This window comes from Botrytis deweyae (genome assembly GCF_014898535.1).
Source record: "Botrytis deweyae strain B1 chromosome Unknown BDEW_036, whole genome shotgun sequence".
NCBI classification, from domain to species: domain Eukaryota; kingdom Fungi; phylum Ascomycota; class Leotiomycetes; order Helotiales; family Sclerotiniaceae; genus Botrytis; species Botrytis deweyae.
This window is the reverse complement of record NW_024066243.1, coordinates 117,635-133,437: the sequence shown is the minus strand read 5'-3', so window position 1 is coordinate 133,437 and position 15,803 is coordinate 117,635. Positions and strand designations below refer to the sequence as shown.

Here is a 15,803-nt window from a genome sequence, read left to right as displayed (position 1 = left end):
TAGAAATCACACACCTGATATCAGTTACTTCCAGGAAACAAACAACAAAATACTTCTTACATCTCCACTCCCTCAATCTGGCTCGTCTCCTTTGAAGTTTCTATCCTAAAGCACTCTTCAATGCCCAATATTCAATCTACAGGTACTTGTTACCTCTCACTTCTCATTACAACTTACGCTTCAACTTTTGCTCTCCTAATTTTCGTTTAACATCCGCACAGACAGATCTCCGCTTTGCAAAAATCCCAATATCAACATCAAAATCAACGAAATTGATATTCGTGAGCCATCAGTTGCTAGACAGCCAGTAAGTCTCTCTCCTGCCTCTCGCTTTCAGTTCTAAACCCTTCTCTCCTTTCCAATTCCTTTACTCCTTCCACTTCATCTCAACTTTCTACTCTCTATCTTTCATTCTCCACAAACAACACATACATACCAAACCCACGCTCTCTACTTCTAAATTCCATTTTCCACTACTTGAAAGTTAGCTCTACTTTTATATCCACCTATGTGCGTCTCTGAAAGTTATTCCTGTGTCGATTCTTTACTCTTTGCTCTGCAATGTTTTCATATATCACTTATCATCTTCTGACCTCTCATCTCTCTATCCTACCTTTCCACTACCAAACTGCCTATCCAGTCCCCATTCAATCTTAATTCCAAATCAAGCCAATAAACAACCCCAATTATTCCTATCTACTTCTTCCTTCGCCTCCTGTTCTCGCGAGCGAGTTTACCTTTAACCTCTCAACTCTCCCTCAATTCTCCCTCAACACACAACAAATCGAATCAATCCAAGCCGAATCATCTCAATTCAAATCAACGCACCCCAACACAAACAAACAATACTCACATACTCAAACTCAATTCGAATCAAATCCATTAACCTCTCAAACCACCACGTGCACCTGATCCACTAAAACCCACCCCACACTCGGAAATCACACTAGTACCAATACACCACCATAAATATTCTCATCCATACAGCTCTTCTTCTACACATACAATCCTCAACTCTCAACCTTCGCTTCTAATCTTCAAATAACACAAGATACAACATACCAACTTCAATACACATGCAATATTCCTCATTCCCCCTCCCCATTACCATCTCCTCGATCTTGAAATCCTCCTCCCTTCAACACTCCCCAAGAACCATCGCATATCTATCTATTCATCCTTCTATCCCCAATCCCTCTACTTCAGCCCATCGTTCTTCCTCCTCTCCCTTTCACTCTTTACCTTTTCTCCATAATTGCTTCCTCTCTCTCTCCCTTTCTCCACTCTCTTTCAAATTCCAAGTCCCAACTTTCAAGTCCCAACTTTCAAGTCCCAACTTTCAAGTCCCAACTTTCAAGTCCCAACTTTCAAATCCCAAGTTCTAACTCAGATTCTTACTCCAACGCCCTTCCCGTTTTTCCTTCTCCTCTTCTCCTCTTCTCCTTCTTCTCCTCTCTCCTCTTCTCCTCTTCTCCTCTTCTCCTCTTCTCCTCTTCTCCTCTTCTCCTCTTCTCCTCTCTCCTCCTCTCCTCTTCTCCTCTTCTCCTCTTCTCCTTTTTTCCTCTCTCCCCAATCAATACTCTTACCAGTTTAACATTAACATTCCCATACAAACCATATACACACCTCAATAATCCAGCCATACAACCCACGCACATCAGCCTATACATCGCATATTATATCTTCCTCCCAATCTTCCTCCCAATCTTCCTCCCAATCTTCCTCCCAATCTTCCTCCCAATCTTCCTCCCATCTTTCCTCCCAATCTTCCTCCCAATCTTCCTCCCATCTTCCTCCCAATCTTCCTCCCAATCTTCCTCCAATCTTCCTCCCAATCTTCCTCCCAATCTTCCTCCCAATCTTCCTCCCAATCTTCCTCCCCAATTCTTCCTCCAATCTCTCCCAATCTTCCTCCCAATCTCCTCCCATCTTCCTCCATCCTCCCTTCTCAATCGTCTTTCTCTCCTTCATCTTCATTCTCATCATTCTTCTCCTTCCCCCTCCTCATTCACCTCATTCATCTCATTCTCCTACTATATAAACCCAATTTGATCAAATATGATTTTACTCCCATCCCATCCCCTTCCTCATCTCCATTCTCCATCTCCATCTCCATCTCCATCTCCATCCCCACTCACACCCACACCCACACCCACCCACTCCTCCATCCCAGCCCATTCATTATCACTCACTTCCTCACTTCCTCACTCACTCACTCACTCACTCACTCACTCATTAACATTTATCCATTTATTCACCCCCCCTCTTCTCCCCAATCCCCCATAAATCCATATAATTCCATTTCTCATCCTCACTCCTCATTCCTACAACACTCTCCCCTTCATCTCCACACCCTCCCCCTCCATTTCACCCCCCTTTCACCCCCTTACTCCACCTGCCCCAATCTTTCCCCAAACTTTTCCCCCAAATTTCCCCCAAATTTCCCCCCAAATTTTCCCCCAAATCCTTATCATTCCATACCTTTATCTTTACCACCACCACCACCATCACCATCTTCACCACCACCACCATCACCATCTTCATCTTTATCACCATCAACAAACAACCAAGTACACATATCCACATACCTAACAATAAGTAAAATTCCATTTTCTACCTTCTATTTCTACTTCCCAACCACACCTATATACATCATCTCCCTCTACCTCTCCTCAACGTCTCCCCCTCCACATTCTCTACCTCTCCTCAACGTCTCCCCCTCCACATTCTCTACCTCTCCTCAACGTCTCCCCCTCCACATTCTCTACCTCTCCTCAACGTCTCCCCCTCAACATTCATCAAATCCACAAAAGAAAATCGCGTGGGTATATATAGATAAATCCTATAAAACTATATAACCAACCCCACCTCCACCCCCAACATCCAAACCAAAAAAACCAAAAAAAAGAAAGGTATATACAAATATAAAACCCACTCCGCAAAAAGAGTATCTATTGCAATCACAATCACAATCGTAATCCCAAACCCAAACACCTTTCCATGCCATACCATGCCATGCTATGCAATGAATGCACGCTTCTTTCCACTTCAAAACTCCAAAAATGCTTCATTCGTAAATCTTACTTCCCCCTCTTCCCACAACCTCACACCCACTCACACCCCGGGGACAGTCCCATCTCCCCAACTCTTCCTCAACGTCTTCCCCTCTCTAATCATCTTCGCAATCTCCCTCCCCACCGTCTCCTTCGCCTGTCCCCCCATATTAAAATCATCCCAGAAAAGATACTCATCCGGTTGGTCACAGACGAGTAATCCATTAATATCCGGTAAAGCCCTCGTATCTTTCATTTCTCCTCTCTTCTCACTTCCCTTATTGATTTTTCCCGATTTTCGCTTCTCCCCAGGTCCTCTTTTCTTGCTCGCCCTGTCATCTCCCGCTCGTACACAAGGATCATATACGGAAACATATGGACTTTCTTTTGTACCGAGTCCACTCGCATCAGATAATCCTTCATCTTCCAATTGATGTTCTATAATAATTTCCGTGAGGAATCTATTGAGATCATAGTAATAGATATCTTTTTGTGGTGGAGGAATATCCGGTTCATTTTCCGCCTCAACAACGCCTTCCGACTCTCGCTTTTCTTGTGATTGCGATTGCTGTCCATCGTTCTGGTCGAATGTTTCTGGAACCGCATCTCCAGATCCTTGTTCTTCTGGTGCTGGTGCTGGTTCAGCCCATTCAGAAGTAGTGGTGGCTTCTGGCGTACTAGCAAACCAAGGCTTGATAAAGTTTTCCACACTATTATCCCAATCTCTCACCAACGAAACAGCATTCTTTTGGTGTTCCGACACAGAACTAGGTTTCAATGGAATAGGTCTTTGACTGATCCAACCAGGCAACATTGTAGGATCGAAAAGTTTTTGAATGACGATTCTAAATTGTGGTTTGGGCACAACATGCGATTCGTTATGTGGTTTTTCGACAACGTGAGTAACTTCCAAAGTTTCCCTATGATGTGCGTATAAATTATCGAGTTGTGCGAACATTTCTGTGACAGCTTTGTTTTGGGCCTCTTGAGCTTTGGTATAATCGAGAGATGCATAATGCCATACATCCCACGTGCCGAATGAGACGACGAAGATTGTTTCCTTGAGTTTCTTTTTTGGCAGAGGAAGGGCGATGAAGGATTTTACTTGAGCTTCGAGATCGGGGAGCATAGATTCGGGGGTAATTTTCGTTTTAATATTATTTTGACCTGCGGTATTTTTGATGGAAGAAAGGTAGACTTTGTTGGATGAAAAGGCACCAGTGGGTGGTGATGATGGGTATGAAGATGCGGGTTGGGATACTGCTAGATTGATTTTTGAAGTACACGAGAGCTGAAAACCATCAATTAGTAAATGTGCCAATTGTCAAACCTCAATTGATCAAACCCATGAATCAACAATCAGAAGATGGAGAAAATAAAAACATACCTCTTCACAAAGAACTTCCGTCCAACTTCTACCCTTCCCATCCCCATTCTCTTCAATCGTATCATCAACCCAACTATCTCCAAAAACCACCAATCTCACACCTCCTTCTTCCCCATCCCCTCCATCATCATCTCCACTTGCCCAATCCCACAAACCATCCGTCACATCATTAATACTCGTCCCTCCTATCTCAATCTTCCTCAAATGTTCGGTGTATCTCGATTGAGGTAATAAAGCCAAGATGGTCATTAACGATAGAACCATCGCAAACACCGACGCACCCAATCTTGTAAAAGCGCGCATTGTCGCAAGTCCAACCACCAAAAACCCGGGTAAATTCAATACTCTCCTCCCTTCCCCTTCAACCGCGATTGCAACTAAAGAAAATACAAAAAACCCGAAATCAAGTACTCGTGAATACACAAAGTTTTCGTATTTCTGATAGAATTCAGCCTTGTTAACTTTGTTCCTGAAAATGGTAGGATTATGATGCTGCCAAGAATGCTGGCGTTGCGTACGCCAAGAGCGGATGTGTTATCACCTTCTCTTTTCTGTTGATTCTTCAAAGGACAAAGTGTATAAATAAATATACTTTGAGCCTCTCTCGTTAAATATAAATCCAAGAATGAAGAAACATCAATCGTAAAAAAGGTCCCCCAAAGAATGAGTATGTGATAATGGCAGAGTACAGATTGCAGCAACCAATACGAAGAACAAAACTTGCTTATGAGCAAAGATACGAGTCTTTGACAGCAAAGAGGAAGAATAAATTAAGCAGAGCAATATAAAGAAAGTCGAAAGGAGCAAAGATAGTCCAAGCAAGATCAAAGTACGAATGATACCTACGAATCATGCGAATCAGATAGGTCGAGGAAACTGGAGACTGGCTGGAGACTGGGTAATGAAATAATCATAATCATAAGATCATGTAAGATCTTAGCACTTCCTTCCCAGTCCAGTTTAATTCTGTAGCCCTACCACCTCTGGCACAGTATGGGGGACATACATACTCGTAATCTAGAATGAGACTGTCACTGCATAGCATAGCCCGTCAAAGTTAGCCATGGCCCATGGCCCATGAGCTTGCATCGACACGCAACCAGGACTCGTCAGCTTTTTCTTTTGGTGCAACGGTTAAGCGGATCCGAATGAGGTGCCCCTGTTGAGTGGGTGGTGGGAAGGAAAAGTTGAAAAGTTAAAAATAATCTGTGGGAGATAATCATTAGATGGATCATGGATGGGATGGAAGGTTGAGGGAAGGTCTCGATTTATGGGTGAGGGAATGAGTAGATGGATGAATAATGAATGGATATCTCGTTATGTTGAGGAGTATCTTGCCAATGAATATCGTAATATGAGATGAGATGAAATGAAATGAACATCAATAATATAGACATACCTACCTACTTACCCAGTACTCAATTCCTACTAGGTAATACATATGCAAGTGTGCTACAATAAACCTGGAATTGAATGTTTGGATGTATAAACAAAAAGGAAGTACATACGTATTATTAACATAATAATGATGAGAGAACCTTGGAAATCATCCGAAAACCCCGATGGCTGGTGATGATGATAATGAAAGCTCAAGTACAGTCCAGTCCTGATAAGAAGTACGTTTTGCTTAACCGTAGAATATCCGTAGACTTCGTACTTTCTTTCTGCTGTGGTGAGTATTATTACTATTATCATCACCAACACCAACACCAATAAATAGTACGAGGCATACCAACTGTGACAGATATTATATATATAATTTACAGCCTCACAATACCAACAGTACATACGATATACACCAAGTGTGAGAAACGTCATATAAAAATCTAGTAATTGAAAAGCCTCACCAGCGACTAACCACATCATCAATCTATCTTTGAAGCATACCTAGCATACCAATCAAAGAATATTCATACATATACTATTCTGTACGTTATCGCACAGAAATCATTTTCCCTAACAATACGGCTCTCTCTCTCTCTCTCTCTCTCTCCACCCCAAAATACCTACCACCGTACCTATATAAGTATATAGGTAAGCAAGCACCTCCAGCGCCTCCACGCAAAAAACTAGATAAACCAATATACATTCATTTTCCTCCCTACCCTACTCTACCCTACTTTATCTAGGTAGCCTTCCCTCCTTTACTAGACGCCACGCCATCCCTCCCGCGCGTATTGGAGCACTTAGCCCTGAGGTCTTCTAGAAATATACGTATATAGGTATCAAAAGATTAATAAATCTAGCCAATTCAATCCAACATTTATCTAATACCTCCTATCCCATCCCATCACATCAGCAATCCAATCCCAAATTCTCAAATACGACTAAAAATCTAATGAAACCCATCACGTTCCAAATCTTGATTGATTTTCATCGCGAAGCTCATCCAATCCAATCCAATCCCATCAATTCCAGATTCCATATTAGTAATATCAGCTCACGTGATCTATCAGCCCCATCCCATCTCTGCATGGGAGAAAAAAGAGGCCAAAATTAATCACCCTAATAAATTCTATAATAAATCAATAGATAATAAAAATACAAAAATTAATGATATCTAATAAATCCTTGAATAATCTTCAATTTATAAAAGTATTTAAACATTGAATTCTCTGAATTAGAATGAAACAATAGGATTATTCAAGGGCTTTACTAGTGGTCAATTCCGGCCTGTTTTTCCTCCTACAAAGAGCCCATCCCATCTACAACTAGGTTATCAGATCCAGATCCAGATCCCGCTCTAGATACTCATATAAAATACTCGATATAAACAAACCACCACCATTCATTTCATACCAACTCACATAAAGAAATCCTACAAACAACCTACTCAGTCCAGTATACGCAGTAGATGAATGAATACCTACACTAACTATAATATACTCCATAGTATATACCTACCTACGTATCTAGATAGTAAGTAGATAGAGCTATTTAGTATTTATATTTATATTATATATCTATATCTATCTATCTATCAGTAAGAAAACAAACAAACAAACAAACAACCAATATTCCAAAATCCATTCTCTCAAATCTCAAATCTCAAATCTCAAATCTCAAATCTCAAATCTCAAATCTCAAATCTCACATCTCAAATCTTACAAAACCACATCTACCTATCCACACATATACTCACTCACAAGGAACCAACCACATACTACCTACCCAATAAATAGATAGATATAATATAACTACAAAATCCATCATCATATTGATACCTATCTAGTCCTATTGATACCTATCTAGTATGCACCTATGTACCTAGTATCCAAGCAAGCTCAAGCACAAGCTCCGCCAAATATCTAGGTATCTATCTACTAGGTAGGTGTCTATTCGCCTATGGGAAAAACAGCGTATATAATCAAGATATCAATCATATGCTCGTATCCATAGCCGTTAGATACAATACAGTGGAAGAAAAAAAAAAACAGAAGATAGGTATTCTCCTACAAAACAAAAGTATTCTTTTTGAGATTCCCCTACACCACACCTAGGAAAAAGAAGAAGAAAAGAGAGAAGAAAAAGAAGCATGCAAAAATAACTCCAAACCATGCAAACGCCCAAGATGCATTGAACAGTCAAAACTCTCTTGATTATCTTCTATTTTGGAAACGATTGCCTGTTAATTTTTGCATCTTGGATCGTGGTGGTCCTTGTTCGGCATCATCACTTTCGTCATCTTCTCCTTGCTCGTCAATATCATCGTGATCAACTTCATCCTCATCCCCAGAATCCGCATCAGTTTCCTCAGCCTCATCATCTATTAAATCATCCTCACTATCTTCTTCCTCTTCATCAGATTCCGCCACCATGCCATTAAGCATTTCCTCTTCAATCTCAGAATCCGAAATATCTTCGAGATCTCCGTTCTTGGCAAGTCTTTGAGGTAATCCATTCACGATCACTTCCTCCTCATCATCACTTTGACCCTCAACGTAGATGACACCCTCATCATTATCCTCGCTGTCCAATCCTGATCGGTTTTGCATGCCTCTTCGTAATTCGATTTGAGCGTCCAACATATCCAATTTGCCCTTTAATGATAAAAGATGTTGTAGAGCTTTTGATCTCTCATCGAGAACTCTATTTACCTCGGACAACTTCTTGATGAGACCTCTTTGAGTTGCCAAGTAACCACCATGTGTAATCATTGACCATTGAACCCACACCATGAGACTACCAGCTCTACCAGGTCTTCTATGTAATCTTTCTGCCAACTTTTGTAATAAGATTGCGGCGAGAGGAGAATCGAGTCTTTGAATTGTAGCTCTAATCGTACTAAGATCCGTAGTATGTAAGCAGGATTCCAATAAGGCGACATCGTTTGTCTTGAGTGCTTGAGTAAGAACCGTTCCGAGGGATGCGCCGGAAGGAGCCTGGATTGAATTTTGAGGGTATGAAAGGGTTTGAGATTTAGAGTCTGCGAAAGCGGCGGCAACATCGATAGGTTCCGAGGCGTTTGCTCGAACAAGATCTCCGAATGTTGGTTCTCCATCTTCCTCGGCAGCTTCAGCTCCTTCATCTCTCATTGTCACATCGGCGTTGACATTGCCATCTTCTTCGATATCACTTCCATCCTCCTCGACTTCCTCCATATCATCGTCACTTTGTTCTTCCTCGTCGCTGGATATTTCAACCACTTCGTTCTTCTTTGCTCCATTTGTCTTCACCTTGCTTGCAGCTCCTCCACCCGATACCACCGTTTTCGATTCATCCAAGTGACCAGTTCCAAATGATTTTACACCTTGCTTGATCATTGGTTGACCAAGCTTGGTCGGGAGCTTTCTCTTGGTCGACATTTTGTTTGATTGTGGGTTGTGCGATGTAAGAAAGAGGGTGGAAAATTGAATCTGACGAAAATTAGGTAGATTATCTCGAATTGAGGAATTGGCGAACAATCAATGAACAATCTTTCGAAAGAGAATGAATGGAAAAGGTCGAATGAAAATTAGACGTGACGACCCAATTGAGATTGTATGAAATCAATACGATATACTTTCAAATGGTGGTGGTGCTGAATGAGTTGAGGTATAATCTCTACCATTGAAGCTATCAAACCAAAACTTCAAGAAACTTTTTTTTACCCAAGATAGAAAAAATCAATCTGGATCACGTGGAGTGGCTATCGTGAGCACCAAAGTGTCGATGCGGGCCAGATAAGGTGGATCCGAGAATGGAAATGTGGCTTAATCCTGTTGTTGACGTTGCGATGATTGGTCCAATGGATATCCTTCTTGTGTCTTGATCCATTTTAACCTTTGACCATCCTTGCCGAGCCTTCCCTTTCCTTACTTCATGTGGGGCGGAAGGAGCTGCTGAGTGGATGTGATTGGATGGTATGAGGCCGCCTGCAGATTAAGCACAAGGTGTTAATAAGTTTACTAATAGTGCATTAGGTTTAGTTTCATGGTCATCACTTGCTATCGTTTAAATATGTTAATCGTATGTCCCCCCGAAAGTTCTCGTCTTGCAACCAAATTTTTTAAAGGTTGATTTTGCGACAGCCTTCTCATTCGTCCAAAGCATTGGAGAGCACCGACCACCCCCGATCAACAGCCAAACCCTCACTCAAAATACACCTCACCTCACCTCACCTCACCACGGCACATGACCGTCCTCGCGACCATTCTTAGATCATCAACAGAAGAAAGAAAGAAGAAGGACGATAACGATTTTCCTTATCGATTGAATATCAACAAACACCACGCAATCCACTCCCACGACTAACCTCCCCAAATAATTCATTCTTCACTTGTATTACTGTGATTGGAGTGTTTTATTTTATTTTGTTTTTGTTTTATTTTATCTTCTTTTAATCGTCTGTCCTGTCGCTTTGTTTACACAACTTGATTTATTTTTTGAGGATATACTTCGTGATATTCTCTTCAACAAAAGAAAAGAATACGAGCAGTCGCAAAAGGTTAATATATTATTCTCTCTTCTCCCTTCTCTCTTCACCCCTCTCTCCTCCCTCCTCTTTTTCCCCTTTACTTTCTTTTTGTTGTGGCGTGCATTGAGTGAAGGAGAGGAAAGAAAAGGAAAGGAAGAACGTTATTGCCGAGAAGGACCGGGGGTAATCGAATTCCATTTTCATTTATCCTTCCTTTGTGGTTGGTTGCGCGCATCGGATCAACTTGGAACGACGAAAACGAATTCATTTCTCTCATTAATCGCTCCATTCATTTATTCATTCATCAACATCATTTTGGAGAGTGAAGAGATTCGTATCAAAACTCTCACACAACACGACGCAGCACTATTACATCGGGTCAGGGGTTTAATTATCAATAACCTGTATTTGAAGTTACATGCACCCACTAGTTCCCGCTAGATCGGCCTTGTTTACAATCTCGATTTTGGGGGGGGAGGTCTCTTTTGTTAGTTGTACCTTTTCACGATAAATCGCGTCGCGCTTCATCTGACCCGCTCTCAACCTCTCGCATTGCGATTTGATTTGATTCCAATTCGAACAAGGAGATTGATTATAACATAATTTCAATCTCTACATCACAATCATCAATTCACTTCACAATTGACGATTCACTGATTTACAAAGAGCAAAAGAAAAAGGGAATTCGGAATTCCGAATCAAAGTCGCGTGTCTTCTATCAAAACAATAGCACAAAAAGAGAGAGCTCGCAACTACAGCTTCCAGCTTCCAGCTTCCTACCTACCACCATACCAACAAAACAAAATCATTCCCATTTCGCATTCCCATTTCGCGATTGTACTTTGCCAACCAGCAAATTCAATTGTTTTGTTCTGCGTGGAAGTCAAGCTTATCAAAGTGGAAATCAACCAAGAGTGCAAGTGGCCAAATATTGATCGAACCTTTGAACCTTCCTTACCTTTGAAATCGCAAGGCTGCAACTCAAATTCTTTGTCGCATATCGACGAGGCTGCGCCGAGGATTAAAATAAAGGCAGGTCTAGGAAGAGCATTCACATATCCCGCCACCTTGCCTCAATAGCTTCGTACATCAGTTTATATCATTTTGTTGCTGGGTACACTTCAGTTTTGAAGTCAATACACTTTTCTCTTTTTTCTTATTCACTACATACAAGTCGCGTGGTCTTTCGGGCGCAGTCTAACTGATTTACTTAACAGTATTCCTCAACCAACTTAAATAATCCCTCTGGTCGCAACAAATCCATCCATCTTACAACCAAAAATTAAGACTATCGGAAACCATACGAATTTCAAAGAACCGATAAATTCGACCTTGTCGCATTGCTTTTCTTTCAATTTCTCCAACTTCAACTACTAGCCCAGAGCTATCTTTTCATCAATTTTGTCGCAAGCAATACCTCTGTGAATAGAGGATCTCTGTTTGTTGATGGCCGTCATGACCACCCAGCATTCAGAAGATGTAGCTTTGGAGCAAAAGGCAATACCCGTTCCATCATCTGATACGATGGCTTTGGATCTTAATATCAACGGGTAAGTCTTCTCTACCATGATTTCTTTACCCAGTTTCCTTTTTTTCTCTCCTCATCTTTTGTACACTTATATTTATCAATGAAAAATTATAGATCTTCTACTCGAGATGATACCAAAACTGAACAACAACAAACAACCTCTGATATTGAATTGAAAAAATCCCCCGCGCCCGAAGTCACCAATTCTGAATCTGTTGAAATCACCTCTACCTTAAAGTCCGATGGGGACTTGAATGTAGAATCGCATGCCATAAACAGTTCCATTCCTCAGTCTACAGTAGCTGAATCACATGCGCAAGATTCTCCCGAGAGTCAAAACATATCTCAACTTCAAGACTCGAATACAACAACTGTTTCCGACGAACCTCCAAAAGCAACCGAAGAACCAGACCGTACTGTATCCGATCTACCTACACCAGCTGATTCAGTGCCCGAGGCTGCAAACGATACTTTCGCACCTACAGCAGTTCCACCTATTGTCGAAGCTCCTGTGTCCGATATGCGGGATGAAGTATCTCCACTTACTCAAGTACCGGAAACCACACGACAATCCTCATTGCCAGCTTCAGAGAACAAGGCAGAGTCATTGAGTTTGGAACGAGAGACTTCTGCACCAGCTCAAGAGACGAAAGCCGAAAGTGTTGACGGCATGAACCTCAGCTTCGATGCGCCCCGACCCGATCTACCCCCATCATCTCCCAACAATGCCCCACCTTCTGTTGACATGGATCTTTCTCCAAAGCCGGAGCAAGCAACTGTAAACTCCACTCAAGAATCCGGCGCTGCCAATCTTGGTACAAGTGATGTTGATATGACAGATGCGCCTGCACAACCACAGGTTACAAAAGTTGCTCGTGAGCGAGAGGACGATGGTGAAGAAGAACCATCTGCCAAACGCACCAAGACTGAGGAAAGTGAAGAACCTCGAATCCCTTCGCACGTCGGAACACCAGCTCCTGCGCACAACGGAGTAACTACAAATGGTGTTTCGTCCTCCAATGGCAATGTGTCGCGCCCAATCACTCAACATGAGACCAAAGAGATCATCAAAATCATCAAAAATGTGATCAAGACTGCTGCTGGAAAGAATTTCAGATCTCCGGTCGCAATTCTTTGGCCCGGGTTCGCAGATGCTTATGCACAGAAAGTTAAGAATGAAGTTGATCTGAGTACCATGGAGAAGAAGATCAAAAGTGGCGAATACCCTTCGATTCAAGCCATCAAGGATGATGCCGTGCTTCTTTACGAAAACGCCATTGCTTTCAATGGTCTTGATAATCCCATCACGGCCGCTGCCAATGATGTAAAGACATCGATTATCACTAAGCTAGGAAGTCTACCACCCGAGCCACCAGCCCATGTTGCCAAAGCCCAAGTCAAGAAACCTAAGCGACCCACGCCTTCTCTTGATACTGCTGCTCGCACTCCTACTGCTAGAAGACCATCTCGCGGATCTACTGGCGCTGCTGTACCCATGAGTGCTCCAGCCCCAACTTTTGCTCTTGATCCAGTCACCAGTACACCATTAATTCGTCGCGATTCAACAAAAGACGGCAGGCCAAAGCGTGAAATTCATCCACCAAAGAACAAGGATTTACCTTACTCTTCCGCAAGACCTAAGAGCAAGAAATATTCTGTCGAGCTCAAGTGGTGTGAAGAGACACTGAATGAACTGAAGAAGCCAAAATACTTGGCGTTTTCCAATGCTTTCATGGATCCTGTTGACCCTGTCGCATTGCAAATTCCCAATTATTTTACTGTCATTAAATCGCCTATGGATATTTCCACTGTCTCTGAAAAGCTCCAAAATGGCGCCTATACAAGAGCGAAGGAGTTTGAACAAGATGTGAAACTCATCTTTCACAATTGTTACAAGTTCAATCCAGAAGGCAATCCCGTCCGTGTCATGGGTCAGCAGTTTGAGGAGGTATTCAATGGACTATTAGCTCGGAAGGATCGATGGATCGCTGATCATCAACCCGTTGCTGTGACTCCCGACAGGGATGAAGTGAGCGAGGAGGAAGAGGAGAGCGAAGATGAGCCAGAGCCCGTTCAAGAAGCATTACAAGGTGCTGCTACCGCCCGACTCCTTTTCGAACAAGCCAAGCTTATTGATATGTTGTCAAAACCGGAATCTCCAGATGCCATTGCCTTGCAGAGGAAAATTCTTACTTTCATTCAAGAAACTGTCGAAAAAGAAAAGGCGGCGGCAATTGCCAAGAAACCTAGCAAGAAATCAAAGCCCTCTAAACCATCTAAGAAATTCAACCCAACAAAAAAGAGCACTACTGGACCCCCGAAGAAATCTGGAGGAGTTCGCAAAGAAAGATCCCTGGGAGTTCTCGAGAAGGAAGTGATTTCCCAAGGAATTGGCCAGTTGCCTGATCAGATTACTGCGGAAATCATGGAATTGGTCAAAGAAGCTCATCCAGAGATGGTGGTAAGTAACACATTTACATATTCAATAATTATAGATTGGCTAACCTTGTTAATTAGGTCGAGGAAGATGGTACTATTGAAATGGAAATTGAATCACTTCAAGCACATCTTCTCTGGAAGATTTATGATAGCGTCGTCATCCATTCACCAGAAACTGTCGTTAATGTTAAAGCGCAGTATCAGGATAAAAAGGAAGAGCCTCGTGCAATTACGAAACCTGTTCCAAAGAAGAAGAACAAGCCTATGACAAAAACTGAGCAAGAACGAAAAATCGCATTGCTCAGAGAAAAGGTTCAAGATTTCAAGAAAGGGCCAGGATCAGCTTCTCAAGAACCCATCGAGAGCGTCGAGCAACACACACAAGACGAATCAAGTGGTGATGAGTCTTCAGATTCTGAAGAAGAGTAATCTTATCTTGAATGAACCTCCATCCTGGTTGCCAACTTGGGAGCTCGTACTTCGCTGCCAAATATCGGGATTTGTGGCGACAACTCTTAAGAAAATGGCCTTTCAAATTGTACATTATCTTTTCCTCGCACACTTATGGGCACGTTGTACAATACCAAACTTTTTAAAAACTCCATTCACAGCCCATTTGATATCATGCATTTCATTCATCGACTTCCGATTTTTATTCGAGTTTTCTACTTTCGAGGATCTGGTATTCGAAATGCCTGGAAGACTCGAATAGGATCAGTCGATGTAGCACATGCTTTATGCGTTCTTCGGTATATTCATGACATTAGGAATGGGGGAAAATGTGTCTAGAGATGGAGGACTGGAGGATAGTAGTTGAGTTTTGCTTTTTGATTTACACATGCTGCCAGTACCGCTTTCATGCGTGCTGATAATGAACCTTGATCGATCGTTGGTCAATTTACTCTTTTATTTTGGCAGGATGACCTTGATTTCGTTGCCTGATTACCTCGCGCACTTTGATTCATTGTTGTGGCGAGTGATGGAAGGCGGTGGTGGAGGGAAATCGTAATTGAGGGGAGCGATTGGGATGAAGTGTATGATATCAGAGATGGAGTGGATATTTCTTTTTGCGAATGTGCAAGCAAGAAATGAATTATTTGGTGAAGAGCGCAAGTGGTCAGGCGAGCGAAGGCAAGCAGATCTGATCAGATGAATGCTAGGAGAGGAGTCATTAAACGAAATATCGGATCAGCGAACCGACTGAAAATGAAAGGATGATTGAGAAAATATCCATGCCTCTCTATTCACTTTACTTCCCCATGCGGGGTGAGTATGAAGTCATAGGTAATTTGATCATATCAATCTCAATAAAAATTATCATACGAGAATGAACTGGTATTTACATGAGTGTGATGTGATGTGATGTGATGACCCGTGACTATGGCCAAGTTGCAATATTTTTATTTTCTACAATCTTCTGCCTATCACTGCCTTCCTTTTTCCATATCACTGACTCTTCTTGGCACATTTACTTGGACATCCACCCCTTGATATCAACAA

The 15,803-nt window shown here is 42.0% G+C and overlaps 4 protein-coding genes across 4 annotated transcripts; 1 reads left to right on the top strand and 3 right to left on the bottom strand.

Moving 5' to 3' along the window:
- Positions 1-1,386: 1,386 nt before the first annotated feature.
- Positions 1,387-1,971, bottom strand: EAE98_010398 (uncharacterized protein; the record flags this gene model as incomplete). The annotated part of the gene is made up of 2 exons (XM_038958019.1): positions 1,387-1,581; positions 1,669-1,971. The coding sequence occupies 2 exons, from the start codon at positions 1,969-1,971 to the stop codon at positions 1,387-1,389; spliced, it is 498 nt and encodes a 165-aa protein (XP_038805582.1).
- Positions 1,972-3,114: 1,143 nt separating this feature from the next.
- EAE98_010397 (uncharacterized protein) lies at positions 3,115-5,162 on the bottom strand (the record flags this gene model as incomplete). Its single annotated transcript, XM_038958018.1, has 2 exons — positions 4,441-5,162; positions 3,115-4,344 (listed from the first exon to the last, which is right to left on the bottom strand). Exons 1-2 carry the CDS (start codon positions 4,741-4,743, stop codon positions 3,115-3,117), a joined length of 1,533 nt encoding a protein of 510 aa, XP_038805581.1. The 5' UTR covers positions 4,744-5,162.
- Positions 5,163-8,039: 2,877 nt separating this feature from the next.
- On the bottom strand, positions 8,040-9,245 carry EAE98_010396 (uncharacterized protein; the record flags this gene model as incomplete). Its single annotated transcript, XM_038958017.1, has 1 exon — positions 8,040-9,245. The coding sequence occupies one exon, from the start codon at positions 9,243-9,245 to the stop codon at positions 8,040-8,042; it is 1,206 nt and encodes a 401-aa protein (XP_038805580.1).
- Positions 9,246-9,934: 689 nt separating this feature from the next.
- EAE98_010395 (uncharacterized protein) lies at positions 9,935-15,636 on the top strand. The gene is made up of 4 exons (XM_038958016.1): positions 9,935-10,366; positions 11,554-11,886; positions 11,979-14,325; positions 14,382-15,636. The coding sequence occupies exons 2-4, from the start codon at positions 11,783-11,785 to the stop codon at positions 14,730-14,732; spliced, it is 2,802 nt and encodes a 933-aa protein (XP_038805579.1). The 5' UTR covers positions 9,935-10,366; positions 11,554-11,782; the 3' UTR covers positions 14,733-15,636.
- The last annotated feature ends 167 nt before the right edge of the window (positions 15,637-15,803 follow it).

Excerpts from the sequence above, each read along its gene's own strand:
- EAE98_010395 (XM_038958016.1), top strand. The coding sequence starts at position 11,783 with ATGGCCGTCATGACCACCCAGCATTCAGAAGATGTAGCTTTGGAGCAA. Across the intron at positions 11,887-11,978 it reads TTGGATCTTAATATCAACGG|ATCTTCTACTCGAGATGATA; the intron begins GTAAGTCTTCTC and ends GAAAAATTATAG. Across the intron at positions 14,326-14,381 it reads AAGCTCATCCAGAGATGGTG|GTCGAGGAAGATGGTACTAT; the intron begins GTAAGTAACACA and ends CTTGTTAATTAG.